Source organism: Dasypus novemcinctus, chromosome 3 (genome assembly GCF_030445035.2).
Source record: "Dasypus novemcinctus isolate mDasNov1 chromosome 3, mDasNov1.1.hap2, whole genome shotgun sequence".
Taxonomy (NCBI): Eukaryota; Metazoa; Chordata; class Mammalia; order Cingulata; family Dasypodidae; genus Dasypus; species Dasypus novemcinctus.
In genome coordinates this window covers 163,180,682-163,201,219 of record NC_080675.1, presented here as the reverse complement: position 1 = coordinate 163,201,219, position 20,538 = coordinate 163,180,682, and the positions used below count along the sequence as shown (strand labels likewise).

At 37.5% G+C, this 20,538-nt stretch overlaps 1 protein-coding gene across 5 annotated transcripts in view; it reads left to right on the top strand.

The window, feature by feature from the left end:
• The window catches only part of MCTP2 (multiple C2 and transmembrane domain containing 2), a 258,051-nt gene that overhangs the window by 224,807 nt on the left and 12,706 nt on the right, over positions 1-20,538 (top strand). For 2 of the 5 annotated variants that reach the window (XM_071214337.1, XM_058294640.2), the window contains 3 exons: positions 632-673; positions 4,180-4,260; positions 15,787-15,896. In XM_071214337.1, coding sequence (XP_071070438.1) covers positions 632-673; positions 4,180-4,260; positions 15,787-15,896 — 233 coding nt within the window. The remainder of the gene's footprint in view (positions 1-631; positions 674-4,179; positions 4,261-15,786; positions 15,897-20,538) is intronic. The other 3 variants (XM_058294644.2, XM_071214339.1, XM_071214338.1) reach the window with 2 other exon arrangements.

The window sequence follows — 20,538 nt, the reverse complement described above, 5'->3', positions numbered from 1 at the left end:
GAACAAGCCTATTAGACACATACCCCACATACCCGGCACTGCAGCACCTGAACTGAAACTGGGCAACCTTAGTCTGGAGAGAGGAGAACCCTGTGTTCTGTTCCTTCACCCCCCTCTCCCAAAACCCAAGGAAAACAGTAATACTATGTTGAAACCTGTAACTTCTCCTTGAGATTGATTATATTCAGACTAATGCATTTTCTACTGTCTAATGTTTCAGTAATGGCCCCAAAGGGAAAGAGCAGTCATTATAACAATGAGCCTAGCACAAACGGAGTATGGTGTTCTCAGCCTTCAAGTTGTAGTCGGTTCATTTGTCAGAATAAGAACAAAAACTGTTTACAGAAAGTACAACTCAGCAATGCATTTTTAAAGCTGGATGCCTTCAAAGGGCACCCGCCTAATAGCTTTATTTATAGTTAACTGTTTTATGTAGATTGTGCATATTGTTTATAGTCTTGCCACAGTGTCCCTGAACTTTACGAGTGTTATTTTTCAAGAGGTTATAATGCATTTTAGAAATACTAGGGCTTAAATTGTGTAGAGAAACTTAAAGCATGTGTATGAGCTTCATTTGCCTTTGCAAATTTCAGTTGATGTGTTATTAACAAATCGTGGGTTTTCCTTTCAGGAAAGCACAGACATAGATGACGAGGAGGATGAAGATGACAAGGTGAGTGTGCTCAAGAAAGCATATAAAATGGAATGTTAGTTTTTTGAGCAGATAGTGTTCTTCCTTGTTGAGTCTATTTTTTTCAGTATCATTGAATGTATTGATATTCTTGTAAATTAAAAACAAGATATTCCTTTTTAAGAGTTTTAAAAATGAGATTGAAAGTGGGTAAAATACCAGCAATAATTGAAATGTTATAATAAGCATGCCTCTGGGAGGCCTTTCATTTGACTCAAGCCAAGATTAGCCTTCCCCTCTGTAGATAAAAGGTACCCCAGGAAGGCAAAAGTAAATCAAGTGAAATCGCTGTTACTTTAGGTTGGTGTCTGCACTCTGTGGGGTTGGTCACTCACTTCAGAGCTTGTCACTTTCCCAGCTGTTGCTGGCAACATTTTCAGCTCTATGTCTGCATACATCTGTCCGTTTTCTTCTCCTGGGAGAATCTCTCAAATCTGCTGCTTTTGTTGTCATTACGCTTTCAGACAAACCTTCTGGAATAAAATGAAAAAAGTGAAATGCCAAATGAAACGCTTAGAGCTTAATGGACTTGTACTCCTTTAAAACCTATGGAATGTGGGGCTCATGATGGTAGAATATAGGAGGCTTGTGGGAGAGGAAAAGGGGAAAGAGGGAACTTTAAGAGTAAGTATTAATATAAAAATGCCCATAGAATAGAAATGAATTCAAAGATAGTGGCTCTATGACACAAAGCCTTAGAATTAATTGAGTGGACCAGATGGTTTTGCCCATTTAGTGCAAATTGGATGGATTGCAAAGTAAATCTTATTTCTTGTGCTAAGATGACCGCTAATAATAGCAAAATAATAAAATAAAGTATAATACTTTTAAAAAAGGAATAAGCCTTTTTTCAGAGTAGGTGTTACACAGATACAACTTTCTTCTTCATGAATTGGTATTAGCAGCTTCTGACTGAAATAACTCATTGCATATTGTAAATAGTCAAAGCCACGCTAAAGTGCATGATGACTGATTTTATCAAAGAAAATCATGAGTATTAATGAAATTATTTTAAACCCCTACTAGGAAAAATTCGATTTTTTTTTCTGTTTGATCAAACCTGTTTAAATGAGCCACCCATCCTTAGGGGCAATCTTTGGCCAAACTGATGAAGGAGAACATCCAACAAGAAAGCAATGAATGAGAAAGTGATGTTCAGTAACTGGCAAGCAACAAAATCAAGCCTTAAAATCTAGACCCGCGTTTTTCAAGGTCTAGTTTTCCACAGTGCTGCCTCAAAGGCTGCCTGGGGGTGTTGATGTGGAGTCACTTGGACTCTATGGAGAACCTTTCTGGGCACGGATGACTGAGGGGAGAGTTGGGCCCCCGCATATACAGGGAGAGCCCTGGAGCTGTTGCATTCATCCAGGCCTGGCCCTCAACATGACAGTTGTGTCAATTCATCCTGTGAGATTGGCACAAAGGCTGAGCTCGCTCCCTCCAGGGTACTTGTACTTCTGAGATATTCTTAATCACTCTGTTTTAATGGCACCATTTAAGAGCTAGAGCAGGACCACAAGAGTTTTGCTTCCTCTATTTTATGTTTCCCTGAAATCTTTGGGAGAAATAAGTCTAAAACAAAATGTTGACTTCTGTTGATGCCTCTTTGGCATAACATTACCTTTCTCTTGTTAGGGAAGATGGACAAACTTTTTAGTTCTTGTCTATATACCTTCTGCTCTCACTTCTCTAAGTGATTTGCAAGGCAGAGAGATTTTTGTGGCTGAGCAAAACGTGGGCAATTTTAAAACCTTGCATACACACCCACGTGTGTGTTATGAGACATCATTTCTTTTCACGTATAGCGGCCTCCACAATTAAGATGTGCTCGTCAGGATCCTGGACGCACAACCCCTGGGGGATTCCCATCCATAGTGCGCTGTAACAGAGGCTTTGCCCACAGAGCCCTCCTGGCTTCTGTTGCATGTTCGACATGACAGACCATGCTTCTGGGAATTGTAACGCGTTTAGTGAGAGATGGACTGTTTACAGATTATAAACACACAGCCGTTTCATTCAAAACCAGAAGAGGAGAGAAACTCCTTTCTACCCAAACTATCCATCTTGAAAGTGACACTCCTTAATTGCCAGCACCCCTTCCCCCAGAATACCATCGCGGATGATCTGGGAAGATGAAAGCATGGCTGGGCCCCTTGGCACAACTTCCTCAGGAGGTGATTGCTTTCCCATACTCTGCCTGTCTCCAATGCACAGTCCAGGACACAGCCTGGGGTCTGTCATACTTTTACTGTCTGGCACAGAGGTTGTTGTAAAATGGCATCACTGTAGGCTCTTGTTCCTTCTCATTGTTAAAAGCACATGATTGTCACCTGTGTTAGAAACCAGTTTAGACTCCGCAATTTTGCCTTCCTTCTTTCTGTGGGCTTTTATTTATAACAGTGCTTTCTGGTAACCAGTATTTTTTAGCTTTGGGGAAAATAAACCTACAAACTAAACTTTGAAAAGAGGAAACCCTTCATTGTCATACCTGATGGCCCGTGTAAGAAATTGCTTGTTAAAAGTATTGTTTGCTAGGAACTCCAGACCAAGCAGACAATAGCTAAGTTCGGCCAACAGCAATCAGCTGACATTTCCTATTTGTATTAGATTCCATATGTGGAATCCTTCCGTGTGGACCTTATTTGTACGGATGGATTACAATGAAAATTGCATTAATTTTCTACACAGTAAAGGTCAGTAATTGAAGCATGAACTAAGAAACTATTGTGTAAAATGCTGTGTCCCCATACTTAGGAAAGGTCATGTAAGACAATAATATCTTGTTTTCATTGCTGAAGGTATAAATACTTGCATTAGAGTTTCTTTCTTATTTCCAGCCCAACAATCACTTACATAGAATGTTTCAGTTTTACTATTAACATCAGGAATAACAAATCATAAGGGCATGCATTAAAAACTTTTTTTCAAAACCACCCACTTGCTTTTTTGTTATCAAAAAGAAACTGCTTTCTAATGCCTTATGGTGGAGTTCTTGGTTTGTTTGTTTAACTGGGCTATGTAAAATAGGACTTCAATGATGTGTAGTTTTGTTTGTTTAGGATCATCAGTAAGTTCACAATTACTTGACAGAGTTTTTAGGGGGGGAAAATCACCCTTTCTTATCAATTATAAATGAAAAATAGTGGCGTTTTCCTTTAAGAAAACAAGAAACACATCTAGTATAGTTTTGTTGATTGATTGAGGAACATTTTTTAATGAAAGGACACAAATGAATCTCTATCCTATTTTCACAATAAGAAAGCCGTCATTAAAATTTAAGTATATTTTAAATCATCGATATCAGTGTTTGAAATGATTTCCCTCCTCCAGCTTATTAGTCCACTTACCATTGCCCAGGCAGAGCTTTCTTAAAGGAGAAACACATGGCATATGTTTTAAAAAGAATTTTTACTGTAAATTAATCTCCACATTCCTTTGGACGTGATGGTTAGGTCTTTGATGCCTCATTCCCTGTTTTCTTGTTCCAGAGAGAGAAGACGATCTATAGTATGTCAACCAGGGGAGACTGTTATCCTTGGAAGAAGTCTTCTTACAGTCTAATAGTGAGGGTAGTTTTGCTTATGATTTCTTTATGCCTTTTAAGAATGTCCAAAACTCAGTAAATTGATTTGATTAGTGATTATTTTTAAACCATCATATAAGCGGTGATACTTTAAGATGATAAAGTGTGATATTTCTAAGAAAATAAAAGCCAGAAAGGTTAATAGTTGTGCATACACAGTCACGTAAATACACACATCTTCAGGGCATACACAATTTATGCTTAGAACACATTTTAGAAGACCTGCGAGGGATAATTTTCAAGGGAATAAAGTAAATGGTCATTTGGATTTAACTTCCTTTAGTCTGATTTAATATGATTTTTAGGGATGAATTGATTTAATTGCTTACATTCCTACCATACCATCTTACTTTCAAGACTTTAATAGTGAAGTGGATGCCAGCCAATTCTTAATGACCAGTTTATGCATATTTGAATGAGAAGGGGTTGCTTATTCATTTCCTGAAATCCTCATACTTATATTTCAACTTGCTCAGATTTTCCTCTTAAAAATAATAGTTTCTTAAAAATGTTTTGGTTTCATTATGTTTAGAATTCAGAAATCCTATAGAAATTATTAAGCTAGTCCTTTGGAGCATTAATCAGAATATCCTACTTATTTTATTGCTTACTAATAGCCCTCATGCCTGTAGATCTTCATCATGATTTCCACTGTAAGAGTTATACTTTGTACATTACCACAGGTATTTTAAAATATGATATACCAAACTATAAATTAAAAGAATTATCTATTTGTTAATATGCAGTCTAATAGAATAGAATATGGCCAGAAGCTCTGGTGTTTTAGTAGTCTATACTACATCTAGGTTTTAAATTTATTGCCTAAATGATGACATCATGCTGATATAGAATACATTGAATGTTGTAGCCTGATTACCCACAAGTCATTGTGTTTTTTGAGCCTTTCCTCATGCCTTTCATTATGAAATTGCCTCTGTTTTAGTGTGGTTCACCCAAAGTCCTAAATATCCAATGAGTATCTAATTTATAAGGCAATGGGTAAAAATGTATGAATACCACTTTTTTTGCCCTCAAGGAAAAAGTACCAATTTAAGCAATAGTTAAAACAAAGTAACAATTTAAAACAAGACCATTGGAGTAAAAACTATTTAAGCAATTAGATTAATAATAATAATAATATTTATAGAGCATTTACAATTCTCAGACTGCTTTTATATGCTTTATCTCATTCAATACTCAAATGGTTAAACTTGATATTATTTTCCCCACCTAAAACTGAACAAACCAAGATTAAGAGAAATTAAATAACCTTTTTGATGGGGACTCAAACCCAGCTCTTCTGACTTAAATCCTATTTATTTTTAACCATACCACATTGTTATGAAGGAAATATGCTATAAGTTTGTTGGTCCAATTTTCTACACTGTTATTGGTGACATTTATGGAGGGTTCCTCTGTATCAGAGACTCCAGGGGTATAAAACAGACAAACAGAAACAAGGTGCTCATAGTAAATAATCACAGTGCGGCATGATTGGGACTTTAATTAAGGTTTGGATGCTATGCTGGGCAGTAAGGAGGAAATACCTGGGTGAACCCAAGACTGCTGACGAAAGGTGATGTTGGAGCCAAGTCTTAGGGTAATGAGAATTACTAGTTATGTTGCTTGATCACATAAATATTTTCTTACATCCTCCCCACTTCCCACTCTCAGAGAAAACCAAAGGATGCACACAGCTGAATTAGCAAGAGTAGCACATCATGCATATATCTACAATAATTATAGTTATAGAAAACTGTTAGCCTTGTTTACTTGATAGTGTCATGGCATTCCGTTAATTGGCTCTGAGAAACTTTTAATGGAATCAATCTCTACATGGATCCAATTCCAAATACTTTTTTTCTAAACTGTTACCAATTCTTTCCATTGTGTTTTATCAGTATTTTCCTTTTGTTGTTGTTGTTGTTTTTCCTTTCCAACCTTCCCGTTTGATACCAGATGAAATTCCTGTTTGCTAGCCAAAGACACATTAGCAAATATAAGTGCACTGTGTAAGGGCTTTATATAATGTAAAGGTAGTTCGAGTAGTATAAACCCATTAGAAACAATATTGATTCAAAATCCACCTTCCTTTATTTTCATTTCTGAAAGCAAATGTACCACTTGAGAAGGAAATACTTTCCTAAGAGTACAGATTTTTTTCCCATTTTAATAGGAAGCACCGTTGAGTTGGCTCTGTGTGTGTGTGTGTGTGTGTGTGTGCATGTGCCTGTACACATATCTCATGGGAAGAAGTCCTAAAGCCAGTTCCCAGTGCATTAAGCCAGGCTTCCCAAAGAATAATTTTTAATCTCATATATCAGAAATATTGCTTCTTTTTTTGTTATGACAGATGCTGCGAAGCTTTTTTTTCCCCATGCTAAATGTCACTCAATGTATTTCTAATGTTTATAATTCCTCAAGTTTTCATGTTGTAGGCTTTTAGTATTCAGTGGGTTGAAATAGAGAACAAATATAAAGTTGAAAGTTATTATATATTTTCATCTTTGGTCTAGATGGCTGAAATCACTGGGAGGATCCTGAGCTAGACATGTTGTATTTATCCCTTTTGGAAATAATGTGCATTATGTGACAAATACTACTTGGTTTTTAAGCATGTGAAAGGATATTACTTGGCTGGCATGGTCAGTTTTGGGGAATAGCTTGCTGGTTTTACTGAGGAAATTAACAGAGTAATGAGAGATTCTCTTAAATCAGTGTATGCAGGCAAGATTTAAAGTAACATACTGACTATATAATTAATTCTCATTTGTAAATTCATTTTGATGGAATTAGTTCTCTCCCAGAGGCTGGAAGCTAGTTTATTCCACCTATCATGCTGTATGCATTGGTGAAATGAGGAAGGCAAAAAGACTTTGAAGAAAGAAAGATTGACCTGAATTATTTCTATTTTTGGTTTTGTTTTGATATGCTTTTCTTGAAAAACATGAACAAGCATGTGGCAAAGTAGGCATGTTGTTTGTTTTTAACTTCACTGCTTACAAAGCTTAACCAAAAGACTTATTTCTTTAGACATTTTGCAAACACATGGACAGTGACAAAATATTGATCTTGCTTTTATCTTTATATATATTAGTGTGTATTTTTTAGGTTAAAACTTGGACCTTGCCATTATTTTTCTTGCTACGAGTACAGTTCTTTCTTGGGAGTCTATCACGAAACAAAGGACCCTTAAGAGATTTGAATTCTGGACTTGAAAAAAATCCCATGCTCTCATTTCTTCTGTTATATGATGATACGGGCTTGCTCGTAAATCAACTCTAAATCATATGAACTTTAATTATGCTTTGACATACTTTTTAAAAGTTTGTAATGAAAATCTACATTATTTCCCAAAGGTAGAAACCTACAAATATGTGTTTGGTCACAATTACCTTGTTCACTTATTGAATCACATCAATGGCCATCACTACTTGTATTACACATCTCCTCCTATAAATCGGAAGCCTCATATGTTAAGTAAAGCACATGTGATAGCGGTTCTGTCTTCCTGAATGAATCACTGTTATTCTTCCTAGGCAGTTTGGTGGCAGCACAGATGTAATGTTGTGTTTGCTAAACTGTGTTATTGCCACATTCCGTGGTTCAATCTGAAACCTGTAAATAAAGCCAGCATGAAGCAGATAGATCTGCCAGCTGATCTTCCTTACACCCCAGGGTGACATGAGTAGACTTGTCCTGGAGGATCATTTCTTTCACAACTTGAATTAACCCCAGTATTCCTGAAGTTAGACAAAAGGTTATTCATTGTTTTTATCTCAATGCCTCCTTAAAAGGGAAGGGAACTTATATTTATGAAGCACCTGGAGTGGGCCAGTGCTTTCCATGTGCTGTAATAGTTAATCCTCCTAACACTTGAGGCAGGAGTGGGATTATGATATCCATTTTAAAAGACAGAGAAATTGGGACTCCGGTTAAGGAACTTTTTACAAGAGCAGAGTCAGTTAACACCAAAACTAGTGTTGACCCCAGCTCTTCCTGGCTCCAAAGACTGCTGTTCCCAAAATGGCTAGGCCTTTGGAGTCTCGTGCATATTAGAGGGCTTTCTGTCTGTTTGTTTTAATTTTATCTATTTATGCACTTGATCCTGATTACCCCAACTGTTAGATAAAAATGTAAAGAAACATCCTTCCCCAAATACGTTCAAAAGGAGAAATAATCTACCACAATTTCTCATAAAAATTGGGCCAAGAAATGCTGGAAATGAGCAGAAGGCAAAATTATGTGACTGAACATAGTGTCTGAAAATGATATATTTCATTACATGGACAGTAGTGAGAAAACAGTGACTCCTAGATCCCAAAGAACAAATGTGAGTTGTGAAATGTCCAGTAGAAACTTATAGAGTTTCTTGGAACGAGAGGACACTCGAGTTGAAAGAATTCTGGGTTGGAATTCTTTGCCACATACTGTGTGAACGTGGACACAATGCATAACCTCTCCAAATCTCGGTTTCCTATGAATGGAGATATTGATACTGAGCCTTTTAATCTTCAGAAAGATATGTAATATGTTCATTGGTATATACTCTCCATTTAATACATGGGGGATATTGTTAAAGAGAAGAGATCCATGGAAGCAATAGTCTACTGTTCAAAAGATGTAAGTTGTATATTAAAAGACATGAGGGGAAGCAGACTTGGCCCAGTGGTTAGGGCATCCATCTACCACATGGGAGGTCCGTGGTTCAAACCCCAGGCCTCCTTGACCCGTGTGGAGCTGGCCCATGCGCAGTGCTGATGCGCACAAGGAGTGCCCTGTCATGCAGGGGTGTCCCTGCGCAGGGGAGCTCCACACGCAAGGAGTGCGCCCCATAAGGAGAGCCGCCCAGCGTGAAAGAAAGTGCAGCCTGCCCAGGAATAGTGCTGCCCACACGTAGAGCTGACACGATAAGATGACGCAACAAAAAGAAATACAGATTCCTGTGCCGCTGACAACAGAAGCAGACAAAGAACACACAGCAAAATAAACACAGAGAACAGACAACTGGGGCAGGGGCGGGGGGAAAGGGGAGAGAAATAAATAAATCTTTAAAAATATATATATATTAAAATAAAAGAGAGATGAGGTAAGGTTGCTACTAGAATGATTAAGTGAGCAGAGGTATAATGCAAAATGAAAGAAGAAAAACATTCCAGTGCTGGCTGGCATCTTTAGGAAAAGGTTTCACAAAAGCCAGTAAGCTTGAGTAGGGCTTTTCCATCATTCTGCTGAGTTTTTTGAGGCCTGGAAACTTCTCTTAAACTCTGAGCACTGGCCTCTTTCTCTAGTTGGTATAAATAATCCTTTGGACTAAGATATTCAACTTGATACCCTCCTCTTTCCCTACCTGTCTTCCTCCATCAAGAAAGTGCCATAGGATGTGCTCACCACAATCAGTTTGAAAATACTTGACCCGATAAAGTGATCTGTCACCCACCAGTTTAAGCCAGGCATTGCATAATAGGAGGGTAGTGGAAGATATTCATGAAATACTCCAGAGTATGAACATATGAATATCAAATTCTTATAGCATAGAAGTTACCATGCCTTGATAAACACACAGGTGTTGCCCAAAGGCTGTAAATCATTCAGGGAACAGAAACTACATGTACCACTAATCATGAAGACATCTGCCCTCAGATGTCTGTGTCCCCTCCCTTACCTGGATAGCAAGTGTCTCACCCAGAGATTCAAAGGAGGAGGTAGAAACACATGCAAAAATGTTTCTCCCCCCTGTCGTGAAGAACTGTCTGGAAAGAACTGGTTTCTTACTCTGCTAATAAATTCTAGGGAAAACTGATTTAAGGTAACCACATGTCCCTCTTTGTGCAGAAAATCTCAGTTTACTGATTTTCCCCTCATTTTTTACGAAATACTACCTTTAATATTTCCATTAAAACAAGCCGGGATTACTTGCTTAGGCTTGCATGTTTGCTTTCAGCTTCTCCTACTGTTGTCTCCAGTAGCCTAAGATGTATGTGCAGTGATCTGAGTTCTCACCAACACCAGGTTGAATCTAACAGCCAGGAAGAGCCCATCCCTATTTTCCTGACTCTGGTCCAAGCCAAAATAACTAAAACCTCTCTTTGAGGGAAAGCTTGCTGGGTACTCACTGATAAAACAAAGTTTTCATCGGTGACCTAACTTTTCTTGTCTCAGGTAATGAGGAGAAAGCATGCAAGGCAGTTGCCTCTGCCAGCCATGTGGTGTGAAGCTCATTGTGCCTAGTCATTGCCAGGCCTGTGAGATACACAAAGGCTCCAAGCCATTGGCTCAGAAGGGTTGGTGGGTGCAATGATTTGAAGCTGGGTGGATCCCAGAAGATCATGCCCTTAGAGCTAATCCATTCCTGTGCAATAAACCTGTTGTGGGTGGGAACTCTTGATTAAATCACTTCTCTGAAGTGCCTTTGATTAAATTGTGTGATCCAGGGTAGGTCTTAATCCTTTTATCACAGTCCTTTATAAATGGAGGACTAAAACCAATACACACAAGGAAAAAAAGCAGAGACAAAGAGGTTGCCAAGAGGCTAAGAGAGAAGGCCCCTGGAGAGAAAGAAGCTGAAGCCCAGAGGAGAGGAAAGACAAGCAGACTCTGCCATGTACCTGATTGCCTGCAGCTAAGGTCGGGGAAAAAGTGAGCCTGGAGGAGAAGGCAAAGGCTGGCAGAGCTGTCATTATATCTTGTTATGTAGCAGGAGTCCAGGATCACCTTTGGTTAGGCAACATCTCTGATGATGCCTTGATTTGGACATTTTCACAGTCTCAGAACTGTAAGCTTTTAACTGAATAAATTTCTATTGTAAAAACCAGTATGTTTCTGGTATATTGCATTGACAACCTTTAGCAAACGAAAACAGTGGGAAATATGAGAATTCTAGAGTAGGTGGGAAATATGAGAATTCTAGAGTAGGCATAAGGTGAACATAAAGTGTTTAAGCAGTTCCACTGAAAAGAGAATAGAAAGTAGTCTGAGCACTCTTTAGAATGTTTGATTCCATTCATATTGAGTAAACCTGCACCTATTTATTTTACTGTTAGAAATGCCTTTTTTAAGTATATGTAATAAACTTTTCCAAGAGCAATGAGCAAACAATAAATTAATACAAAGAGTATACATTTAATGAATAATCAAATACTGCTATTCCATCCCTCAAGATGAATGTGTACCTTGTACAAAATGTTTGCTTGCATTTCCCATCCACCCTGGGGAATGTGGTGATGTCACACACACTTCTAAAGCGAAGACAGAAATCTGCGGAAGAAGCCTCAGCAGCTACTTTAATAGTAGTTACTTTAAGACGATTGTTTCTGAAAACATAATTTAATGCATGCAACTGGGAAGGGATGCATAGTCTCTGTGGAGCCGACTTTTCATTAAATCAAATGACTGTTCTTCCATAGTAATCGATCTCATTTTCCATTCCCACTTTTCATTGTACATGTATGAAAAATGACAAGGAAGCTATTAATTTGTTGACTTCAATAGCAAAGGAAGAACCTTGCAAAGAGTCTTATCCACATGCCATCAAATGATTCAATCAGAAAATCAAATCATTGCATTTTGAAATTGTTTTTTTTTTTTAATGCAATATATTAAATCAAAGTGCAGATTTTGGAAGGTAATACTGTAAATGATGAAACATCAACATCTGGAATGCCATTGTCAATTTAGTTTAAACATTTAGCATTGAAGATTTTGGAGTGATCATACGAACATAAATTTTGAGAATGGAGGACAGTATCATGACTGAAAAAGATTCTTACAGAATGAAGGATTCTGTGGGGCAGAAATGTCCTTGGAATTGGCCATGATACCCACATAATTCACAATTTCCTAAAAAAAGCAGCAATGTTACACCAATTGAATTAGGGGCTGATGTGTCTGCATGTATAAATATTATACATATATTATCTTATATATATATATATATATATATTAGAGTTGAGAAAAAAGCAAAATATTTGCAACAAAGTGATATTAACTATATAATTATATTTCAGCATAACAGATAGCCTGCATCATCTTTTTGCTGTCCATAATCAACCTGATTTTAGGAATATTTGAACCTTTGAAGGGTTTTCAGGTGACCTAAGCATTCGCTCTCCTGTGAAAGAAGAAATTCTTTTACATTGTCACTGCATTTTCATAATCAATTGAAAAATTTTAATCAAATTCTTCAATGTATGTAGTGCCACCTAATTTCAGCTTTTGAAGCATTTGATGAATTGAAATTAAATTTTTCAAGCTGGCAAAAAAGAAGACACTGAACTTTATTCTCTACAAAAGTAAGGGATATACTGAACAAAGTAAACAATAAGGTTAAATGCTATACATGATTCCATTTTTACCCTTTGGATTATCTCAATTTGTGGGGGAAATCTTTTGATAGCACTCCTATTTTTAATAGCATACATCTATATTCCATAAAGGAGTGGAAGGAAATTGAGAAGTCATTCATTTTCAGCATTTAAATTTGGTTAAACATTCAAAAGAATCATAAATAGAGATATCTAAAGTTTTGCCTTGAAAGTGTTTGACAGAGAAGTTTCATCTAATGGATAAAAAAATAGTGCCTTTGAAAATATTCAGGCTGAAATAATATAAATTTCAATATTAAAATATAATTGATAATATTCTCCATGTATCATAATTTTGTCATAAGTTTTCAAGGTACCCCAGTGCCTGTAGAGAGAATATTTTCTTAACGAAAATCAGTGAGCACAGTGAAGACATTTAGTTTAATAATCTTTAAGTACAAATCTGAAGATAATTAAAAACATTTTATGAAAATATTAGAAATAAAAATGATATTCAAAAAGTATGTCCTTTAGAAAAATAACCATGACATGGGAATATAGGCAGATACAACTTTGAAACACTCTAAAATATAGAAATATATTTCATATAGTAAGTATGGAATAATTATTCTGCATGTTTCACTAAAATTCAGATAAACTATAAACAAGTATGTTTTAATTTGTACATATGTATTGGTTTTATTTTGAAACAGTTTGTGAAAATAAGTAAAAATAAAATGAATTAATTTTAGAGGTCCACCAATATAATAAAACCCATTTGTCAGTTGTAAAGAATTACTTCAATAATTATATAAATTTTATTACTTCCACTCCTAAAAGCATATCAGTTTGAATGATAAATTATCCTCTCATCCTAATATACTGTGACTCTTTAACCTAGTATTTTAATGTTGAAATATTCAAGTTAAAACATCAAATTCATTAAAAAGGAAAAGGATTTTTTAGAATCCCTTATTATTTTGATACACTAACTCATGCTTCCTTCACAGCCAAAACCTATGTATTTGGGTATTTTATGGGGGAAAAAAATCTGTCAACTGAAATAGGAAATTTTTATGAAATTCAGCCTCATGGAAATTTGAGTCATTTTCCAATAAATTGTTTTGACCTAAACTGTGTGCTGCTGAAAAGAGGAAGCTACTTTTGCCCTTTGGGTCAAACTCCCTGGTGCTTTCAAATGCTCTTTTATAAACAGGAATACTTATGTGACAGACACAGATGTTTTAGCCATTGTGTCCTGTTAATAGATGTCCATGTATTGCTGGGCATGAATTAGGTTGTTTTGGCAGCATATCTAAGTTTTAACACAAACTGTTTGAAGAATTCGAGTCAGTGAGAGAGTAGGGGGAATAATGAATTTAAAAATAGGGTGAAAAATTGTAAATGTCTGGAAGTTTGATGTTGTAAGAGAAAACTATGAGCCTGGCTTCTTCTCATGTACAAAGTAGTTGGATAAAGAACCACATATCAGATTGCACGAAGTTACTCAAACCATCCCATCATACTTTACTGGACTGGGAGTGGAATGGTGCATCATAACCTCTGCCTTTCTCTTTAATCTTGTTTCAAACATGTCGCTTCATAAGGTAACAATGACAGATACAAGAAGGGAACTTTGCTTTTGGCCCTTCTGCCATATCAGAGCATTTACCAGAGTTACTATGGGGTGATGTGTTCTCCTTCACTCCATTCATGGGTCCAGTCTGATGGAACAGAGCAAACAAGATGAAAACGATTTTTTTTTCTTGCTGCACAGAAGGAAATGTTCTCTAATATTTAGATGCTTTTCCTCAATAATTGAGTAAAATTCTAGACCAAAGAAAATTCTAGATAGGAAAAAAAAAGTTTTATTACGATTGTTTGATGTTTTAGGTTGTATGCATAAACACAATGGCCCAGGTTGGCAAGAGCTGAAAGGATACTGGCCAAGTCCCAGTGAAAACAGTGGTTTCAGAATTTAAGAAGTAGCGTAAAACACCACTTTTGGGGGGAATCTTTTCTCTGACATTTAAGTATTTTCTAAATTATATTTATAAGCCTCAGCTATGTAACCTGGGAAGCCACACTTAAGGTTTTCTGCATGAAAAGTAAGAGTAATAGTCCCAGAAACCTGGATTCCATTTTACATGGAGAATTGTAGACTGGGGAAGATGAATTGAAAGAAAAATATTAATTTTCAAACTTTCTCACAGGGAATAACTTTCTGGGCATGCAGGGACATCTTAATGGCAGTGTTATTTGGATGAGGGAATGCCAGTCTTGACTCCAATGGTTTTTTAGTTTAGCTCAATCTGAACTAGCCATTATCCTCTTTTTCTGTTTTGGATTATCATGGTGTAGTCTGCAAGGTTTTAATTGTAAAGTATTTCCCATAATGTACTGCAGTTCATTTTATCAAAACTTGATCCTTAAGAATTGGTCATGGATTTGTACTGTCCATAATGCTCACAACAGGATAAAGTAATCTAATTTGTGTGGACTCAGTAAGTGGATCTGAATATCATTCCCTTCATGGAAGACTTAATATGATCTTGCAACCTATATGAAAGGTAGGTAGGCATCTGTTATGGCCCACTTATTGTATGAGTCCTTGTTATTGACTGTTGACTACATAATTTGGAAAATAGATGACAACAACCAATAGTATCTATGAATATAGGATTTTTCTTTCTCTTGAGGTTTATGGTGACTAAAAGATGCCCAAAGAGCTCATTTAGAGTATGGTAATTTTAAAACATGATGAAGAAGGCAGCAGAGTTTGCCTGGGAATACCCAGTACTAGGAAATGTGTTATCTGGATATACAACATGCCACGCCATTGCCTGCTGGAGACATTCCTGAACAGTTGTGATAAGAAGGGTAGAGGGAACGTGCATATACTTTGTGAAGACCAAAAGGAAATCAGGTTCAGTCTAAATGAAGCGATTGCAGGGTTCTTTGAGAGAATCAGCAGCCTCTACAGGAAATGAAGTCATGGTTCTGTAGGGCTTCACTTTATGACCTCATGATATCAAGGTGACAACTGAGGTTTGCCCTCACTGAGTTAGTGATCTCCCTTGAGGGGAGAAAATCCAATTTATCTCTTGGAATCACTGTTGCTAATAACCCCATGATAACATGGTACAATAATTTTTACAGAAGGACAATAAAAATGAAGTAGCTGAGTTAAATCTTTTTATGTTTTCTAGGAATCTGAGAAAAAGGGGTTAATTGAAAGAATCTATATGGTACAAGATATTGTTTCAACAGTTCAAAACATCTTGGAGGAAATCGCTTCTTTTGGAGAAAGAATTAAAAAGTAAGTTCCAAACTTGTGATGTGTTTGAAGTAGTGCCGCCATATACAAGGGCAGCTTTTGAGGCAGTGGGGGTGGCATCAGATTATGCAAAACAAAAAGAACAGTGGTGGCAAGTCCTGTTCGACTTTGGATGACCAGCTCTCTGAGCTTGTCAGTTTCACAGTTGGACAGTACCGCCAAACTGGGGTGACCATGTGGTCCAATTTACACAGATCGTCCAGCATAATTATTTGTGTCCCCTTTCACTTCCAAAAATATCCTGGTTTCGGTGATAAGTTGTGGTTACCCTACTCAGAAATGAGAAGGGAAGCACATCTGAACCACAGAACATAGTAAATGCCTTGAGTCAAAATTTTTTCTCAATTCCCAGAAGGGTGATACCTGATTAGTACCATCACAGATGCATAGACATGAAGTTAATTCATCACCTACATGGATGCTTTAGAGGAAAGGTCAAGAGACCTTGTAAAGGGCCAGCTTTGTGGGCTGTAAGGTCTCTTTTGCAACTCTTTAGCACTGCCACTGTGGTGTAAAAGTGGCTATAGATGATAAGTAAATGAATGGTTATTCCAATAAAAGTTTATTTACAAACACAGATGGCAGATGGATTTGACCCAAATCCAATCCTTAGCTTGCTGTCCCCCACCATAGGACATGAAGGCTAAATTCTTTCATAGAATTTCAGTTGAGGATGGCTCTTTCTATGAGTGATGGGGAGAGAGGATGTTTGGTTTGTTTTATACATTGTGGACTCAGCATATTCTACATAACCAAGTCTTTGTTTAGTATCACTGAACAAGGGATTTATGTTTCCCTTTAAATTGTAAGTTCACTTTTTTCCCTCTTTATTATTTTTTAAAGTTTTATTTCTCTCTCCTTCCCCCACTGCCCCGCCCTGCCCCGCCCCACCCTCCCCACCCTCCCCACCCTCCCCTGCCCCAGTTGTCTGTTCTCTGTGTCTGTTTGCTGCGTGTTCTTCTTTTTGTCGGCTTCTGTTGTTGTCAGTGGCGTGGGAATCTGTGTCTTTTTGTGTTGCGTCATCTTGCTGCATCAACTCTCCATGTGTGCGGCGCCATTCCTGGGCAGGCTGAACTTTTTTTTTTGCACTGGGCAGCTCTCTTTACAGGGTGCACTCCTTGCACGTGGGGCTCGCCTACGTGGGAACACCCCTGCGTGGCAGGGCACTCCTTGCACGCATCAGCACTGCTCGTGGGCCAGCTGCACACGAGTCAAGGAGGCCCGGGATTTGAACCGCGGACCTCCCATGTGGTAGGCGGATGCCCTATCCATTGGACCAAGTCCACTTCCCCTTTTTTCCTCTTTAAATCCACGGTGTTTCAGCCATAAGGTACCTCCTAAAGATTAGTTAATGCTTTTTCTTATCGTTCTGATCATGTGTCATTATAGCCCTTAGTGTAAGAATTTCTTTAAGAACTGCATGAGTAAAGAAAAGATGAAAATTAATGGTAAAAATCAAATGGATGTTTTGCTCATCAAAGTATAGGGAATTCAGTAGATCAGGATTAATATCAGGAAATATAAAGAGTTAATACTGAATTTTCCTCGTGGATACTAATCTTATCCTTCAGTTGCATTACAAATGAAATATCCTTGAATTCCCATTTATTATTAGCATGGTAAATGTTTATTTTGTTTTTAAAAACTTTGGAAACCACCTTTAAACCATTTTGTCCATTTTAATTGGATTTACACATTGTTATTCCTTATATCAGTGCCTGATAAAAGAAGTTAAAGAGCAGTAGAATATTTACTCACATATTGATGCCCATCTTTTTCCCCCTAGGTTTCATGTAAATTGACAAATTTCATGTAAATTGACAAGTGATTCCTGAACTTACCCTCCAAAATGTTTAATGAGAGTATAAGCAAAAGTAGAGAACAGTGAAATGATGATGAAAGCATTGAAATTCTTCTTTCATTCAATTATGTTATTGAATGTCAAGCATTGACCTGGTCTAACAATGAGAAATATATCAATAATAAAAAAGATAACAGCAACAAGAACTAATGTCATGTGCCAGCCGGGTACCATTCTAAGCCTTTATACATCCTAGTAAAGGGAGGGAGAAAAGTTGGTACCAACTTACTAGAATTCAGTAGATTGGTGCTAGTTGAAGTAGAGAAGATGCAGGATGTAGGTAAGAAGCAGACATACAGAGGGCAATTCTGAAGAAGCAACAACTTATCAACATCTCTGAGGTTAGGAAAAGAAAGCTGGGCAGCTACTTGATGAGTGATGGCTTAGGAGGTGGCAACCCTTTTAAGACTCAAAGCCCCAAGACACAAGGAATTTGGTATGTCTTTACTATAGGGGGTAGAGGATAGGGTGTGGCAAAGCCTAGAAGTGAGGCAGGAGAGGTAAGTAGAGACAGATGATGGATGAAAAAGTCATTGAAAAGAAATGAGTGAGGCAGTGTATTGGCAGCAGTGAGGAGAGAGGATGTGAGAAAGGGGGCAAGACCGAGGAAGTAAGGCCTGTTGTTTGTTACTACTGTCTCCACACTTGAACGCCTTCAGTAGACAAATGTGGCTGTTGTGCAGTTGATAATGGTAGAGGAAATGCGTCTGATGAGGGGAGAGGGCAGTATGATTTAAACAGGCCCCCAACTCCACAAGTGCACTTGAGGGGTGGCTGTGCCCCGCACAGCTGTGGTGTTCGTGTGCGAGACGTGTTTTCAGCCCATGAACAGAGTACTGTTCTGCCCAGCTGCCTCACAGGAAGGCTCATAAGGCTCAATGCCTATTAATTCTTTGGCCATTCATTATTACAGTGACCTTAAAGTTCCTGCTGGGTATTCAAGTGAGATGTCATGTGTAACTCTGTTGGAATCCCATTGTAATTCGGTGCTAAAGACCAGGAAAAGTTTTACACAACTTTTGGCAACTAGCAAAATAAATAGACTTAAATAAAACTTTCAGAGTGCAAGGCTTCCCTGGTACTGGCTAGGAGAGCTCCACTAGGACTGCATTTATATGAACTGAACTGTGCTTGCTAATATTCCTAATCTGTCCTCTCTAACATTACACAAATTTCAAATGTACATATATATATCAGCCTAAAACATATTTTTCAATATGTAGCATTTATATGATATGGGGCAGCAGGCAGGATGGGCCAAAAGAGTGGTTTATATATTATATGTTCTATCACAGTAACATATAAGGGTTGACTGGTGACTCCAACCCTTGTGTTCTTGGATGGGTAGAGAAGTATCCACAGAGCAGAGGAGATTCAAAAGACCTGGTAGGTCAGGGATGCCATCCCTGCAAATGTTCCAAAGTAAGTTTTATAATGAACATGCATGGGAAGTAAAACTTCCCTAGCTAGGAAATGATGTTAAGAAATACTAAGCAATAAAGTTGGAAAAATAAGTTAAGTGCAGTTTGAATCAGGGTGAGGCCAAGGGGAATAATGGATTGCTATAGTCCTGTTTTCTCAGAGAGTGACATGTAAAAGAGAGAAAGAATGAAAGCAAAAAGACTAAAGAGTGGACCAGACCCCAGCTATTTGGAGGGAGTTTACAAGCTAGTTTGAAATCCATGCAAATATGAAAGAAAACCTCATCTGGGTGACCTTAAAAAGGAAGAATCTACAGGATTTTATGACTAGTTGTTTTTGTTCCCATGTAAAGAGGAATCAGAGGACTTTATATGCCCAGGCCTGGGAAACAAAGAAAATAATGACCCCAAAGAGGTCAATCTGGTGATGCAGCCATTTGTGGGAGGAATTGGAGAATGGGCTTGCAACTTGCCTTAACAGAATGTAGTTGCAGTCATTTTTCTAAGTGTTCTGAGGTCTTGAAATGATATTCTCACTACATGTTAGTGAGTCCACAAGGGTTGAATGAATGAAGTTTTTTCATTGAATTTTATCATTAATTGAGAGTCTTGACATCTTTGTCTCAAAACTGCCAATTAGGAATTTCCATTGTATGATTTTAGAGAGCTTTCAAGTCAGGAACACCAAAGAAGTCTATGAAAATGACAAGTATTTTACAAATTGTTTGATTACTTATGAGAAAGTTTTGATTTTCCACAGTTCTTTAACCATATATGGTCTGTGGAATTACCAGTACTACTGGTGTACCATGATACAGGGTAAAAGGTCTAGTAAGTTTTTGAATGTTAGGAATATCACTATATCATATTCTTTTATTACCTAAAGTGCCTACTGTAGAGGCAGTGAGTGTGGGCTCACTTGAGCCAATTCCTGGGTTCAAATTGCAGTCCTGTCACTTAGGAGTGATCTTAGGCAAATTAATAATAATTCCTACGTGATACAGTTTTTGGGGAGAATTAAATAAAAAAGGGTTAGACCAGTTATTGGCACAAAGTAATCACTTAAAAATAATAACTATTATGAATACTATTTTTGATAAATTGCCTTGAAATTTTTCTCTGTGCCTTAAACAACAAACCTAGTGAATGCCCTTATTGTTTGAGCATTTTAACAAAATTGTGGCTTGCTGTTGAAATAATACATGAGCCAACTAACTTGGCTATTGGGTGGGCAAATCTAAAAGACTCTCTGTGTCAGTGAATCTGGTCCCACCTCCCCTTCTAGCATCGGACAAAAAGATACCATCCCTTCCCCCCCCCACCCCACATATAACACCTATTG